We start from the raw sequence: 12165 nt of genomic DNA, 5'->3' as shown, positions 1-12165 counted from the left end.
ATGCAATATCTTGCGCGGCGGGTGAGGCGTTCTCACTTCTCTGAACCAGTTCATTTCCCGCAATTGCACCATCTCCACACCCGAACCGAGGAAGTTCGCAACTAACGAAGCTATTTCGGTACAATTAGCTATGTCCAGCTGTTTTTTAATCAAATACAGGCCAGAACGAAAGATGTTTTCAAGATCATCCTGGCCTGCCGACCGCGGAAGTACATGCCTGTATGGACAGTGACATCTCGATCGCACGGCGATGGCGTCTTCGATGCATGGCCAGCCATTGCAGACTCACTCGACCCTCATCCGACACTCCCACCAACCACCACTCCACAAACACTGTCTAACAGCCCCCTAGCAGACGCTCCATATGACCCACCGTCCTCATTATCACACAAAGCCATCCGAGCAAACTGTATTTTGCCGAACGATAAACCTAATTGTAATCCACCATCGCCCTTATCTCACTGAAACTTTGTTGCAGAAACGCAGCGATCCCATGAACCTGCATCCGGATCCTGCAGCCCTAACCCGGACCCTGCTTCCGCGGCTGGGGCTCTGCCTAGACCCCGCTGCTCCTCTCGCTGCTCGAGTCGGACGTATACGGTCCCAGCAGTCTCCTGCGAAGCAGGAGCTACGGGGTCTGGGGCAGAGCCCCAGCCGCCGGAGGCTGACCCCCGCCTCCCCGTGTTCGTGAGCATACGGAGCGTGAGTGTCGGTAACGCCCAGTTTCGAACGTTTTGGAGGAGGGGTGATCAGGGGAATAGTGGGTCGTGCCGAGTGGTGCCGGAGCCGGGGCGTGGTTTTGGAAGGGGGCCCTGCGTCAGAGATAAGCGCCGCACGGTCGGATCAGTGCGGATCTTCCGCATAGGTTGTGGTCATGCTTGGATGTTGGAGTCGGAAACTCGGGTTCGCCAGGAACGGTTTGAGGAATATTAAAATTATGCCAAACAGTTCTTGGCAATGAAACAAACTGCTTCTAACTGCATATAGAAAGAAGTTCCTGTGCATCGTGCCGTGTGTAAATGCATCCGTTGACGTAGTGTGCACTTCTAATTATACCCCCGTTGTACCCCCATTTTCGCTTCCCCACTCTGCTTGACTTATTTGCTTTCCATTTTCGTAACATTTGCTACTAAACGATGCACGGAATTTTTTTTCAGAAAAAGAAGTTTTCTGGTCAATTAGCGAATGGGTTCAAAAGCTGTGGAAGTGTGTTTTGTAATCTGTGAAGTGTGAGCTGTGAGCTGTGAGCTAAGAATTGAAGAAATGGCGATCCGCAAACCTAAATGACGGTTTAGGGACCAGATTCACATCCAGTCTCAGCGATATACCGACAATATGACTAATCGCTCAAGTTCATTAGGTGCGAGTGTGTCATGGTATCCGACCTCGTTCCGAGGTAGGAGCCTATCCGGGGCAACTCGGAGTCCAGGGTCAGAATCTGCCTCTAGAAAACTTCCAATCTGGAAGAAGGTGCATGCAGCCCGTTGGAGGTAAGCATGTCGAGCGAACATGAATCGAGCTCCAGCAACAATTTCTCTAAATGTAACTAAACTTAGGTGGAGCAAAAATGCCAATGATAACTTTGATATTATTCAGTTCATCTGTTTACTTCTGAGATAACGACAACAACGATAACAGCAAAGCGATAAGAACAACGGCAAAAACGGTTGAATCGGATTCGGATCATGAATGATGATTGACTGATCTCGGAGATGAGTTACCTTCGCTCAGATCGCGGAGATCTTGTGGTCCGTGCCCTCTCCTGCTGGCTCCAGGTTAGGGTGCGACCCTGTCAGCAGAAACCTGCAGTGCATCTGTCCTTGTAAATGCGGACGGACTAACCTAAACAAAACTGAATTATGACCAACTGCACGGGTTTTGGGTTTCAAGGCTTGTCATTTTCATATGCGACGCACAGCATCAAGATAAAATTGATCTTGGTAATTGTACATTGGGGGTCACAATATATATACATATATATAGGATAGGATCTTCGTCTGTCTGAAGAACATTTTCTTCGAATTTTCAGATTTGTTTAATCAACTCTGGAATTTCGGAAGTCAGAATATTGGAGTATTGGAACTGGCATCTGGAACTGATATTATATATTCTCATTGGATTGGAGTACACATTTTGGTGCACATTCACGACAAGCATAGCAGCTGACGAAGCAGTTCAGTTCACGTCAATTCTGGTTTGGCTGCATAAAACGCACGAACTGGTTTTGTCAAGGATATCACATTTGAGAAGTATCGGTTTTGTGACGTGATAAGGACTGAATACAGAATAAACGAAGTGCCAAGAGCCAAGAACCAGTAGAGTCCAGGGCACAGCACGAATAAACTCGCAAGTCCAGACCGATCTCAAGACCCCACTCGCTTGAATCATTCAACACAGTTATTACTCCTGTCATTACTACCAAAAATAAGATTGAGCTGACTGAAGAGAGAACTCATTTGTCAGATATGGATCCGAACTTCTACTACGAGGATGCCAATAGCAACGGCAACGGTGCCGGCGGCCATCCACCACCTCCTCAACAACCACATCATCTAGCGGGCAACGGCAGCTTCTCGATGCCACATCCAAATCCCCTCCAACTCCAGTCACTACCGGGCGGAATCCCGCTCATGGTACCTGGCATGCAGCCCCTGCCGGGCCACTTCCACGGACAACACCCAGCAACCAATGCTCCCGTGGTCGGTAGCTACCCTGTCCTCGACTACGAGGTACAGAGCGAGTTCTCGAGCGACGGACGAAAACGAAAGCGGGTCATTCGTGCCTGTGACGAGTGTAAGTACCGGACGTGCCTCCGGCGGCTGGGGCTCCGCCCCAGACCCCGCTGCTCCTCTCGCTTCGCTCGAGTCGGTTGCGTCGACGGTCCCTGCAATCTCCTGCGAAGCAGGAGCAACGGGGTCTGGGGCGCAGCCCCAGCCGCCGGAGGCTGTCTGAAACCCCCCAGTCAGTGCACTAACAAGGATCAGGCAGGAAGAAGAAAGTCAAGTGCGATGGCAAGCAGCCATGTACCCACTGTTCGGTGTATTCGTACGAGTGTACTTACGACCAGCCGTCGAACAGAAAGAAAGCACCGGACGGGTTGAAGACTGAGACGAAGTTGAAGTGTGCCGAGTCGGTTCTTGAGCAGTTGCTACCGGGGGTTGATATTTATTCGCCGACTTTTGATTTACAGGCCGCGTTGGCCAGTGTCAAGTCAGGCACGCCGGGAGCCAGTGCCGCTACTAGTGCTTCTAAAAGTAAACGGTCACCAGCAGCAGGATTCGCTGCTCTGCGAAGTGAGTCGAATGCCGGTTCGGTGCTTCAGTCACCGAGCAGCGACAACTCAGCTGAGTTCAGGATCATTCTGCCACCGAAGTTTGTCGCGGTGCAGTTGATCGAGGCAGTATGGGAGAATGCATGTGTGTTGTTCCGGTTTTATCACCGACCATCGTTCATTCGAGACCTGGATTTACTGTATGAATCGGAGCCTGAAGATTATACTGATAAGCAGTATCGGATATTACCGCTGGTGTACTCGATTATGGCGGTGGGTGTGCTCTTTTCCATGGATAAGAGCGAACAATTGGGATTTAAAGACGCCAGTGAAGGATATAAATACTTTGTGGCTGCCAGACGACTCATCGATATAACAGATACCCGGGATGTGCATGCTATTCAGTCGATAGTCATGATGATCCTGTTTCTACAGTGCTCAGCTCGTCTATCGACGTGCTATTCATATATTGGAATAGCTCTTCGAGCGGCACTACGAGCCGGTCTACATCGTAAAGTCAATTATAACTTCAATCCAATCGACTTGGAAACCAGGAAACGGCTGTTCTGGACTATTCGGAAAATGGATGTGTATGTAAACTCTGTTCTTGGTCTGCCTCTTAGCATCAGTGAAGAAGATTTCGACCAGGATCTGCCCGAAGAAATCGATGATGAAAATATCACTGAAGACGCTTACTACCCACAAAAGGAAAACAAACTGTCGTCTGCTGGTATTGCCAATGCCCATACAAGACTCATGACGATTTTAGGCCATATTTTGAAGAAAATCTATCCAGTGAATCCAGGTGGAGTGTCTTCTACCGTCAACAACCCCACTGGAACTACATCTAATTCCAGCACCAACGGTGAACATCCTGGCAAAGCATCCAGTATCACTTACTCTAAGATCGTGGAGCTGGAAAAGGAGATTGACGAATGGCAACAGTCGCTTCCTGATCAATTAAAACACGGTGCTGATGTAAGAGCAGAATATCTAAAAGCAAACAGACTGCTCAGTCTGGCTTATTGTTATGTGCTGATATTACTCTATCGACCGTTTATCCATTATCTCAGTCCCAGCTATGGTCATGGTCACCAACCAGCAGCTAACTATGGGGATGAGAGAGCAAAGTATTACGCCCGAAAGTGTATTGTCGTTTCCAGACAAGTGGTTCACATTGCTCATGATATGGTGTCTCACGAGATGCTTAATGGAGCATACTGGTTTTCTGTCTACACGGTGTTTTTCTCGGTGGCCTGCTTAGTGTTTTATTCGCACGAGAATTTCAACGAACCCGATGCTCTTGAAGTCCAGCTGGATGCCGAGCTTGGAAAGAGTGCTCTAGACAAGTTGAAAGACAACAGTACGTCTGCATCCAGGACATACAATCTTCTCAACGGAATGTTTGACCAGCTGAACAAGCGAACAGCCAAGCTTCGAAACGCACTTGCTACTAAAGAAGGGGCTGCTGCCGGATCAGAAAACATCAACAGTGCTATTGTAAGCTCAGTGTCGATGCCTGAGGTCGCCAACTATGGAACAGGAGACGATTCTGCCGACGGACTGCAACGACGTGCTAGTGTAGTGTTCCCTGATGGCGGCAAGCTTTTAGAACGACTCGAGTTTCTTGCCCAAGGATTCCCTGCTGTCGGTGGTTTCCAAATTCCTGCCACGCAATCAGCATCCAACGACCATGCCAACAGCAACACAACTACTTCATCGAATCCTACAACAGTTACCACTGCTGCTACTTCTGACAATGACGCTGCTAGCGAACACAATGCTTCACTTCTAACTGGTGATATCAATCCTGCCGCTACCACGACCACGGCGACTGGAATTGAACCCATCACTGCCGACGGTGCGCTGTCCATCTCGTCGACCGATTTCATTCCACAAAACTACGTTCCTGGACTGATGGACCAGGTCGACACCCAGCTGTTCGGCCGGTTTCTGCCCCCGTACATGATGCAGTCTGCCAACACCACCACTGCACCACACCACACTACCCAGTCCGACCCGTTCGCCAGCACCACCAACTCCACTTCTGCCGTCAACGATGAGCTACCCGAAGACGTGCGACGAGGCAGCATCTCGTCCATCTTCTCCTCGCGAAGCTGGGACGACTTCATCTCGCAAAACGCCGAGCTCTCGGGCATGAACAGCTTCATGAACTTTTAATCTCCCCTATTACCATTTCAATGTATATTAATGACTCTTTTCCTGCTCTGGGGGGGTGCTGCCTCCGGCGGCTGGGGCTCCGCCCCAGACCCCGTGGCTCCTGCTTCGCAGGAGATGCTGGGACCGTCGACGCCCGACTCGAGCGAAGCGAGAGGAGCAGCGGGGTCTGGGGCGGAGCCCCAGCCGCCGGAGGCAGCACCACCCCACGAGATAGCATGCAAAATAGAATAAATAGTTAGCTGTAGTCCTCTTCGTACGACTTGGACAGATGGGCTCGTGAGCCGTGGTCGGCGCGTTTTCGTTGGGTGCGGAACCGCATGAGGAACGCTGGTGGTCGGTAGAGGAAGGTGCCTGTGGAATAGACCAGAAGGGCCACTATAGTGATGATGAAGAAAATGGATACGGGGCTCATACTCTCGTGCGAGTTGAGACTGGGACACGCATATGGAGTGCGCACTTCAAAAAAGAACGAGCAGTTGTTGGATTGTGACACAAACGACAGAGCCGCTTCTTTTGTGGTAGGAAGGTCTCGGTCGCATTTAAACAGAAACGTCGACGACATACGAAACGGTGTGGGCAGTCCGTCGTCCATACATGGCGAGCCATTCTTATACTCGAGCAGTAGCGACCGACCCCGGAAAAACGGTTTGGCCGACTCTCCCAGCGAGTGGGCCTTTCCCTCGTTATCCATATAAAGAGCACTAACCAACGACCGGTCTGGCGCGTCCGCTACAGCCACAGTCGTCAGCAGTGGGTTACAAATATTGACCGTGAAATTGTGAGGAAAGTCCAGCCCTCTCACATTCCAGTCGGCCAGGGGGGGTTCACTGGGGGGCTCTGTTAGTTCTCACTTTCAAGGGAGGGTGTGCCTCCGGCGGCTGGGGCTCTGCCCCAGACCCCATGGCTCCTGCTTCGCAGGAGATGGCTGGACCCGTCGACGGAACCGACTCGAGCGCAGCGAGAGGAGCAGCGGGGTCTGGGGCGGAGCCCCAGCCGCCGGAGGCAGCAAGGCCGCAACCACTTACTTCAGCGAGTGTTTTCGGGCCAGGTGTGTCAGGTCGACGAAGTTGCCGGTCCATTTGGATGTTGTGGAGCAGAACGGCGTTTCGTCTTCGTTTTTGGGCAGTTCGGTGCCTTCGGTAGCAGCCGCTGGGCTGGCAGATGGTGAGACCGGTCTGGTGGCCAGACCGTCGGGCTGTGGCTCGTGGTCGGTTATTATACCCATATTTCCAAAGTTTAGACTGTCCAAAAGTTCAGTTTCCAGTGTCTATGTTGAGTTTTGAGGCTGTTTTCATAAACGAGCGAGTGAGTGTTCGATTACTGGTCTGTCCTTCAGTAGCTAAGAATAGCTGAAGATGTAAAGTGTCTGTAGAATAAATAGAGCTTGTAGCTGGTAGCAAAAGATGGATTTGAGCAGCTCGAGTCGAAACAGGGATGGTTGGTGGAGAAATCCAGAGCAAACTATCCTGTATTTATGCTTTGTTCTCCCAGAATGAATCAGATGGCGGTATGGGCGTGCTGGATGCCTATGCAGTAATATCGACGTCGGGCTGGTAATCTTCCTGCAGCAAGGTTTATATGAATCTCAGATGCGCTCGAGCTAGTGCCGACTTGGAACCTAAAATGATTTCAGTATGCAGCGGCCCCTTATCTCATTCCGACAGGGATCTGGTCCCACTATCACTCTCTACAAACTTCAACTATCACACTTTAAGGTGGTTTTTTTAATGAGCGGGATTTGTTAAATGAGGTCACCCGTCTCTTGGCTGCTCCTGGTGCTGCTTCTGGCACTGAGACACCGGCGATTAGAGTTGTGTTTGAGGCCATGTATTTCTGTCGCAGTTTGACTGTGGTTTGACAACGGATGCACCACACCTCACATGCATGCATATCCGGTCCATTTTCCGGCTGGTCTCGTTCCTGGGCACCTCTGCCGCCGTTGGACTATCATCTGCATTGCGATATGGACCCACAGAAGGGTGTGCCTCCGGCGGCTGGGGCTCCGCCCCAGACCCCGCGGCTCCTCTCGCTGCGCTCGAGTCGGGCGTCGACGGTCCCAGCAGTCTCCTGCGAAGCAGGAGCTACGGGGTCTGGGGCGGAGCCCCAGCCGCCGGAGGCTAGCCGGGCCCAAGATGAGCGGGTTGGGAGTGTAGGGTGGATCTGGTGGGTTTGATGTGTGTTTTAGAGGGTGTTGAGGTGTGGATTGTGTGTGAAGATATGTGGTTTGAGGGGCGGGATGGCACCGGTTACATGGCCCCTGGAGGGTAGCAGTTGGTGAGCCGCAGCAGATTTGATCTTGTCACGATGTGCGGGTCTGCATATATGAGTTTAATATAGCAGTTCTATTCGGTCTGGTAGGTGAATTAAATCAGTGGGGTGAGTAGGAGAGTATGATTAATATCTACCTTTTTCTCTTTAATTAATTAAACAACTGATTGGTATTTTTATAAGAATGAATGGAATTGCAGCTGGATTTATTTACCAGGAGCACGAGAAAGAGACAAAGTTAAAAATATCGATATGTACCAGTGTAACAATGGCATCACAGCAGCAGTAAAATTACAGCGATAGACTGCCAATTGGTATCCATTTATCGGAGAAGTAACACTTTCATGCTCTATGCAAGGAACTGAGGCGAGAAATCTGCCGCGGACAAGGCAATTGTTCACACGCCTGAGTCTACGAGCGAGTTGGCGTCCCAAGTCGGGTGATCGAAACGCTCAACAAACAGCCAGAGCCTGCAACGGAACATGCACATCGCCAGCGGTTTCTCCACCAACAGCCGACATGGGTCGGAGCAATTTCGACAGGCAGCGGACATCCATCCACCTACGGGAAAATCAGACAGCCTGCAGAAAAAAATTTTTTTTAGCTGATCCGTTTAATTTCAGCAGCAGGTCTGTGCTGCTGCCGGGCATCGCATCCTGCGACTGGCAGGCCCAAAGCCCATCGTTGCCAGGGCAGGTATGATTTTTTTCAACCGGACCGATCTCGACAACTCACTCGCCAAACTCAATTGGCAGGGGTCAATTGATCCGGTCGTCACCTTCCTCCGTCGGCTGGGACTCTGCCCCAGACCGGTAGATCCTGTATCGGGAGACTGCTGGGACCGTGTACGCCCGAGTCGAGCGAAGCGAGAGGAGCCAGGGGGTCTGGGGCGTAGCCCCAGCCGCCGGAGGCAGGCCCCCCCCCAACCCAGCGGCCCAGCCAGGCCCGTAAGGTACCCCACAGAAAAAAATTTTAGGCGGGTGGGACTTTTCACTCGGTTGATGTGCTGGGGCTGCAGGTGTTTAATCGCGAGCTTAATCGGGCTGGAGGGGTGGTTTTTCATGCGTAGTTTGTCCGGGCTTGCTTGGGGTTACACAGGGGGGGGATTATATTTCTTTCAAGGGTAGAGAGTCGTTGCGAGGGGTGACGGTTCTGACTCATTCAATTTTGGGTACAATTGGGGGACAATGGACTGGGTATGACTGAACGGTCAGGTGTCGAGTGACTGATTGAATGACTGATTGGGTTTGTATTGTCAGAGCGAGTCATGGTTGCCGCTGGTGGGACCATCTGATCTGTAGGTCAGAACTCAATCGTGACTGACGGCTGGCTGACTGGCTGGCTGGCTGGTCTGTGGGCTGGATTCTGACTGCCATCTGCGGGTTGGAAAGCTGGCTTGTGGCAGGCAGGCTGGGAGCGCGTGGTATGGCAGAGACCGTACCGGTTAAACGGACATCGGCCAGCAATCATGTCAGCTGCAGGGCAGTGGGTGCCTTCTTTGGGCCCATTTAGCAGCCGGCCTGTAAAGTGTGCCCTGTACGACCTCAGCCGACACCTCACCCCACTGATTGGCCGGCCGCCCAACAAGCAAGAAATTTTTTTTTCAGACGGCTGCGTTGAGCCCCTCATGTACCTCCAGTTGCCCCCTAATTTAGTGGATTTACCCTGCTTTTCCATGTATAACACCCTGGATGATGGTCCCCAGACGAGCGTTTACGCCCTACTGGTACCAGATCTACTGCCAATGAAAAATTTTCTACTGTTTGGGAGTTTGCATCTATCGCATATATAAAGGCTACCTACACCGGATCTTTTTGAATCTCTTTTTCTTCTTCTTTTTTTTTCTTTGTCAACTCACACCAGAAATCAAGGCATTTCCTCCTGAGTATTTTATTATTAAGCTAATTTATTAAAAATGGTAAGTGGCTTTGCCAATTAGTCGGCAATGGGTTATTACTTTTGCAATTGGTTTGTTTCTATCATTGAGTTGGATCGGGCGATAAGGGTCAAATTTTTTTTGGGTGGTGATTCAAGTTTATTGATTGATATCTAATTGAATTGAGGATAGCATCATTTCAATAGATCAGATTAATAAGTTGATTCGATTTCATATTCAGTTGTTAGATGGTTGATTGGTTTATTAGTTACAATGAGTTGTTCAAGTATTTCTGTTGATTTCCATTATTTGTGAGTGACTTAATTTTATTATGTTTTTTTTCAAATACCAAATTTTTGGTATTTTAGATGATACGTAAAAAGTTGCCACATTGAAAGATCAGATATTCGAATGCTCTTGTGGCTGATAAGGAAGTTGCCAGAACAGTGAAAAAACTCGAATAATGTCCTTACCCTGGAAATTTTATGGGGTGGGAAGAAAAAAATTTTCCAGCTGAAAAAAGATCAACCATGCATGCGAACATAGTTGCAGTTGAGTAGTAACCCAAAGTTATGATAATGTTTTTGGAGTCAATACTAACTAAATAATAGGGTAAAGAAAAGACTCACGTTAACGTCGTCGTCATTGGACACGTCGATTCCGGTAAATCTACCACCACTGGTCACTTGATCTACAAGTGTGGTGGTATTGACAAGCGTACCATCGAGAAGTTCGAGAAGGAGGCTGCCGAGCTCGGTAAGGGTTCTTTCAAGTACGCTTGGGTCCTTGACAAACTTAAGGCCGAGCGTGAGCGTGGTATCACTATTGATATTGCTCTCTGGAAGTTCGAGACTCCTAAGTACTACGTTACTGTTATTGATGCTCCCGGTCACCGTGATTTCATCAAGAACATGATTACCGGTACTTCTCAAGCCGATTGTGCCATCCTTATCATTGCTGGTGGTGTCGGTGAGTTCGAGGCTGGTATCTCCAAGGACGGTCAAACCCGTGAGCACGCTCTTCTTGCTTTCACCCTTGGTGTCAGACAACTTATTGTTGCTGTCAACAAGATGGACTCCGTCAAGTGGTCCGAGGCCCGTTTCGAGGAAATCGTCAAGGAGACCTCCAACTTCATCAAGAAGGTTGGTTACAACCCCAAGACTGTTGCTTTCGTCCCCATCTCTGGTTGGAACGGTGACAACATGATTGAGGCCTCTACCAACTGTCCTTGGTACAAGGGATGGCAAAAGGAGACCAAGGCCAGTGGTGTCGTTAAGGGTAAGACCCTTCTCGAGGCCATTGACTCTATTGAGCCTCCTGTGAGACCTTCCGACAAGCCCCTCCGTCTTCCCCTCCAAGATGTTTACAAGATTGGTGGTATCGGAACTGTGCCCGTCGGTCGTGTTGAGACTGGTGTTATCAAGGCCGGTATGGTTGTTACCTTTGCCCCCGCTGGTGTCACCACTGAAGTCAAGTCCGTCGAGATGCACCACGAGCAACTTGTTGAGGGTCTTCCCGGTGACAACGTTGGTTTCAACGTCAAGAACGTTTCCGTCAAGGAAATCAGACGTGGTAACGTCTGTGGTGACTCTAAGAACGATCCTCCTCAAGGATGTGCTTCTTTCAACGCCCAAGTTATCATCTTCAACCACCCTGGTCAAATCTCTGCTGGTTACTCTCCAGTCTTGGATTGTCACACTGCCCACATTGCCTGTAAGTTCGCCGAGCTCATTGAGAAGATCGACAGACGTACTGGTAAGAAGACTGAGGACTCTCCTAAGTTCGTCAAGGCCGGTGATGCTGCCATCGTTAAGATGATCCCCACCAAGCCCATGTGTGTTGAGGCCTTCACTGAGTACCCTCCTCTTGGTCGTTTCGCCGTCCGTGACATGCGTGTCACTGTCGCCGTCGGTGTCATCAAGTCTGTTGACAAGTCTCAAGCTGCTGGTAAGGTTACCAAGTCTGCTCAAAAGGCTGCCAAGAAATAAATTATCTCAGACTGATGATTAGATAATTGAAAAACAACCGTTGGATAAGCAGCCGGTCCTGGCTGACTGTTTAGAAAGTGGTCTTTTAAAAAATTTAAGTCTAGGTATTTTATTAATAAAAAATTAAAAAAAAAAAAACTTTTACTCGGTGCTACTGCCTCCGGCGGTCTTGGGCGCTCTCCAGACCCTGGTGCCCCTTCGGATTCTAACAGGGATTGAGGAAGGTTAGTGTACTGTTTTCCGAGTGGGTGCTGGCTGCCTCCGGCGGCTGGGGCGCTGCCCCAGACCCCGTAGCTCCTGCTTCGCAGGAGATTTTCTCGCGGGTGGACGGAGGTTCATGAACGTCCCCTGACGAACGAGCGAAGCGAGCTACGGGGTCTGGGGCAGAGCCCCAGCCGCCGGAGGCAGCACACACTCCCACGGGGGGAATGCCCGGTGCCAAGACCCACCAGCGACGAGAACAGAAACGCAAAAATGGGGGTCCCCACAGGGCCCTTGAGTGCATTATCAGCCCGTGCTGGTGCATACCCATCGGTTAACGCATCGGCGGGGTCGTGTGCCTCTGGCGGCTGGGGGCTCTG

General features: G+C 50.4%; 2 protein-coding genes across 2 annotated transcripts; both read left to right on the top strand.

Annotated features, from left to right (window-relative positions):
* Nucleotides 1-2688: 2688 nt before the first annotated feature.
* Nucleotides 2689-5452, top strand: ASG1 (Asg1p; the record flags this gene model as incomplete). The annotated part of the gene is made up of 2 exons (XM_018878111.1): nucleotides 2689-2946; nucleotides 3005-5452. 2 exons carry the CDS (start codon nucleotides 2689-2691, stop codon nucleotides 5450-5452), a joined length of 2706 nt encoding a protein of 901 aa, XP_018735448.1.
* Nucleotides 5453-10507: 5055 nt separating this feature from the next.
* Nucleotides 10508-11584, top strand: TEF1 (translation elongation factor EF-1 alpha; the record flags this gene model as incomplete). The annotated part of the gene is made up of 1 exon (XM_018878110.1): nucleotides 10508-11584. One exon carries the CDS (start codon nucleotides 10508-10510, stop codon nucleotides 11582-11584), a length of 1077 nt encoding a protein of 358 aa, XP_018735447.1.
* Between the last annotated feature and the right edge of the window lie 581 nt (nucleotides 11585-12165).

Source organism: Sugiyamaella lignohabitans, chromosome A (genome assembly GCF_001640025.1).
Source record: "Sugiyamaella lignohabitans strain CBS 10342 chromosome A, complete sequence".
NCBI classification, from domain to species: domain Eukaryota; kingdom Fungi; phylum Ascomycota; class Dipodascomycetes; order Dipodascales; family Trichomonascaceae; genus Sugiyamaella; species Sugiyamaella lignohabitans.
Note: the sequence above shows the minus strand (reverse complement) of the source record. Positions and strands in the feature narration are given on the sequence as shown.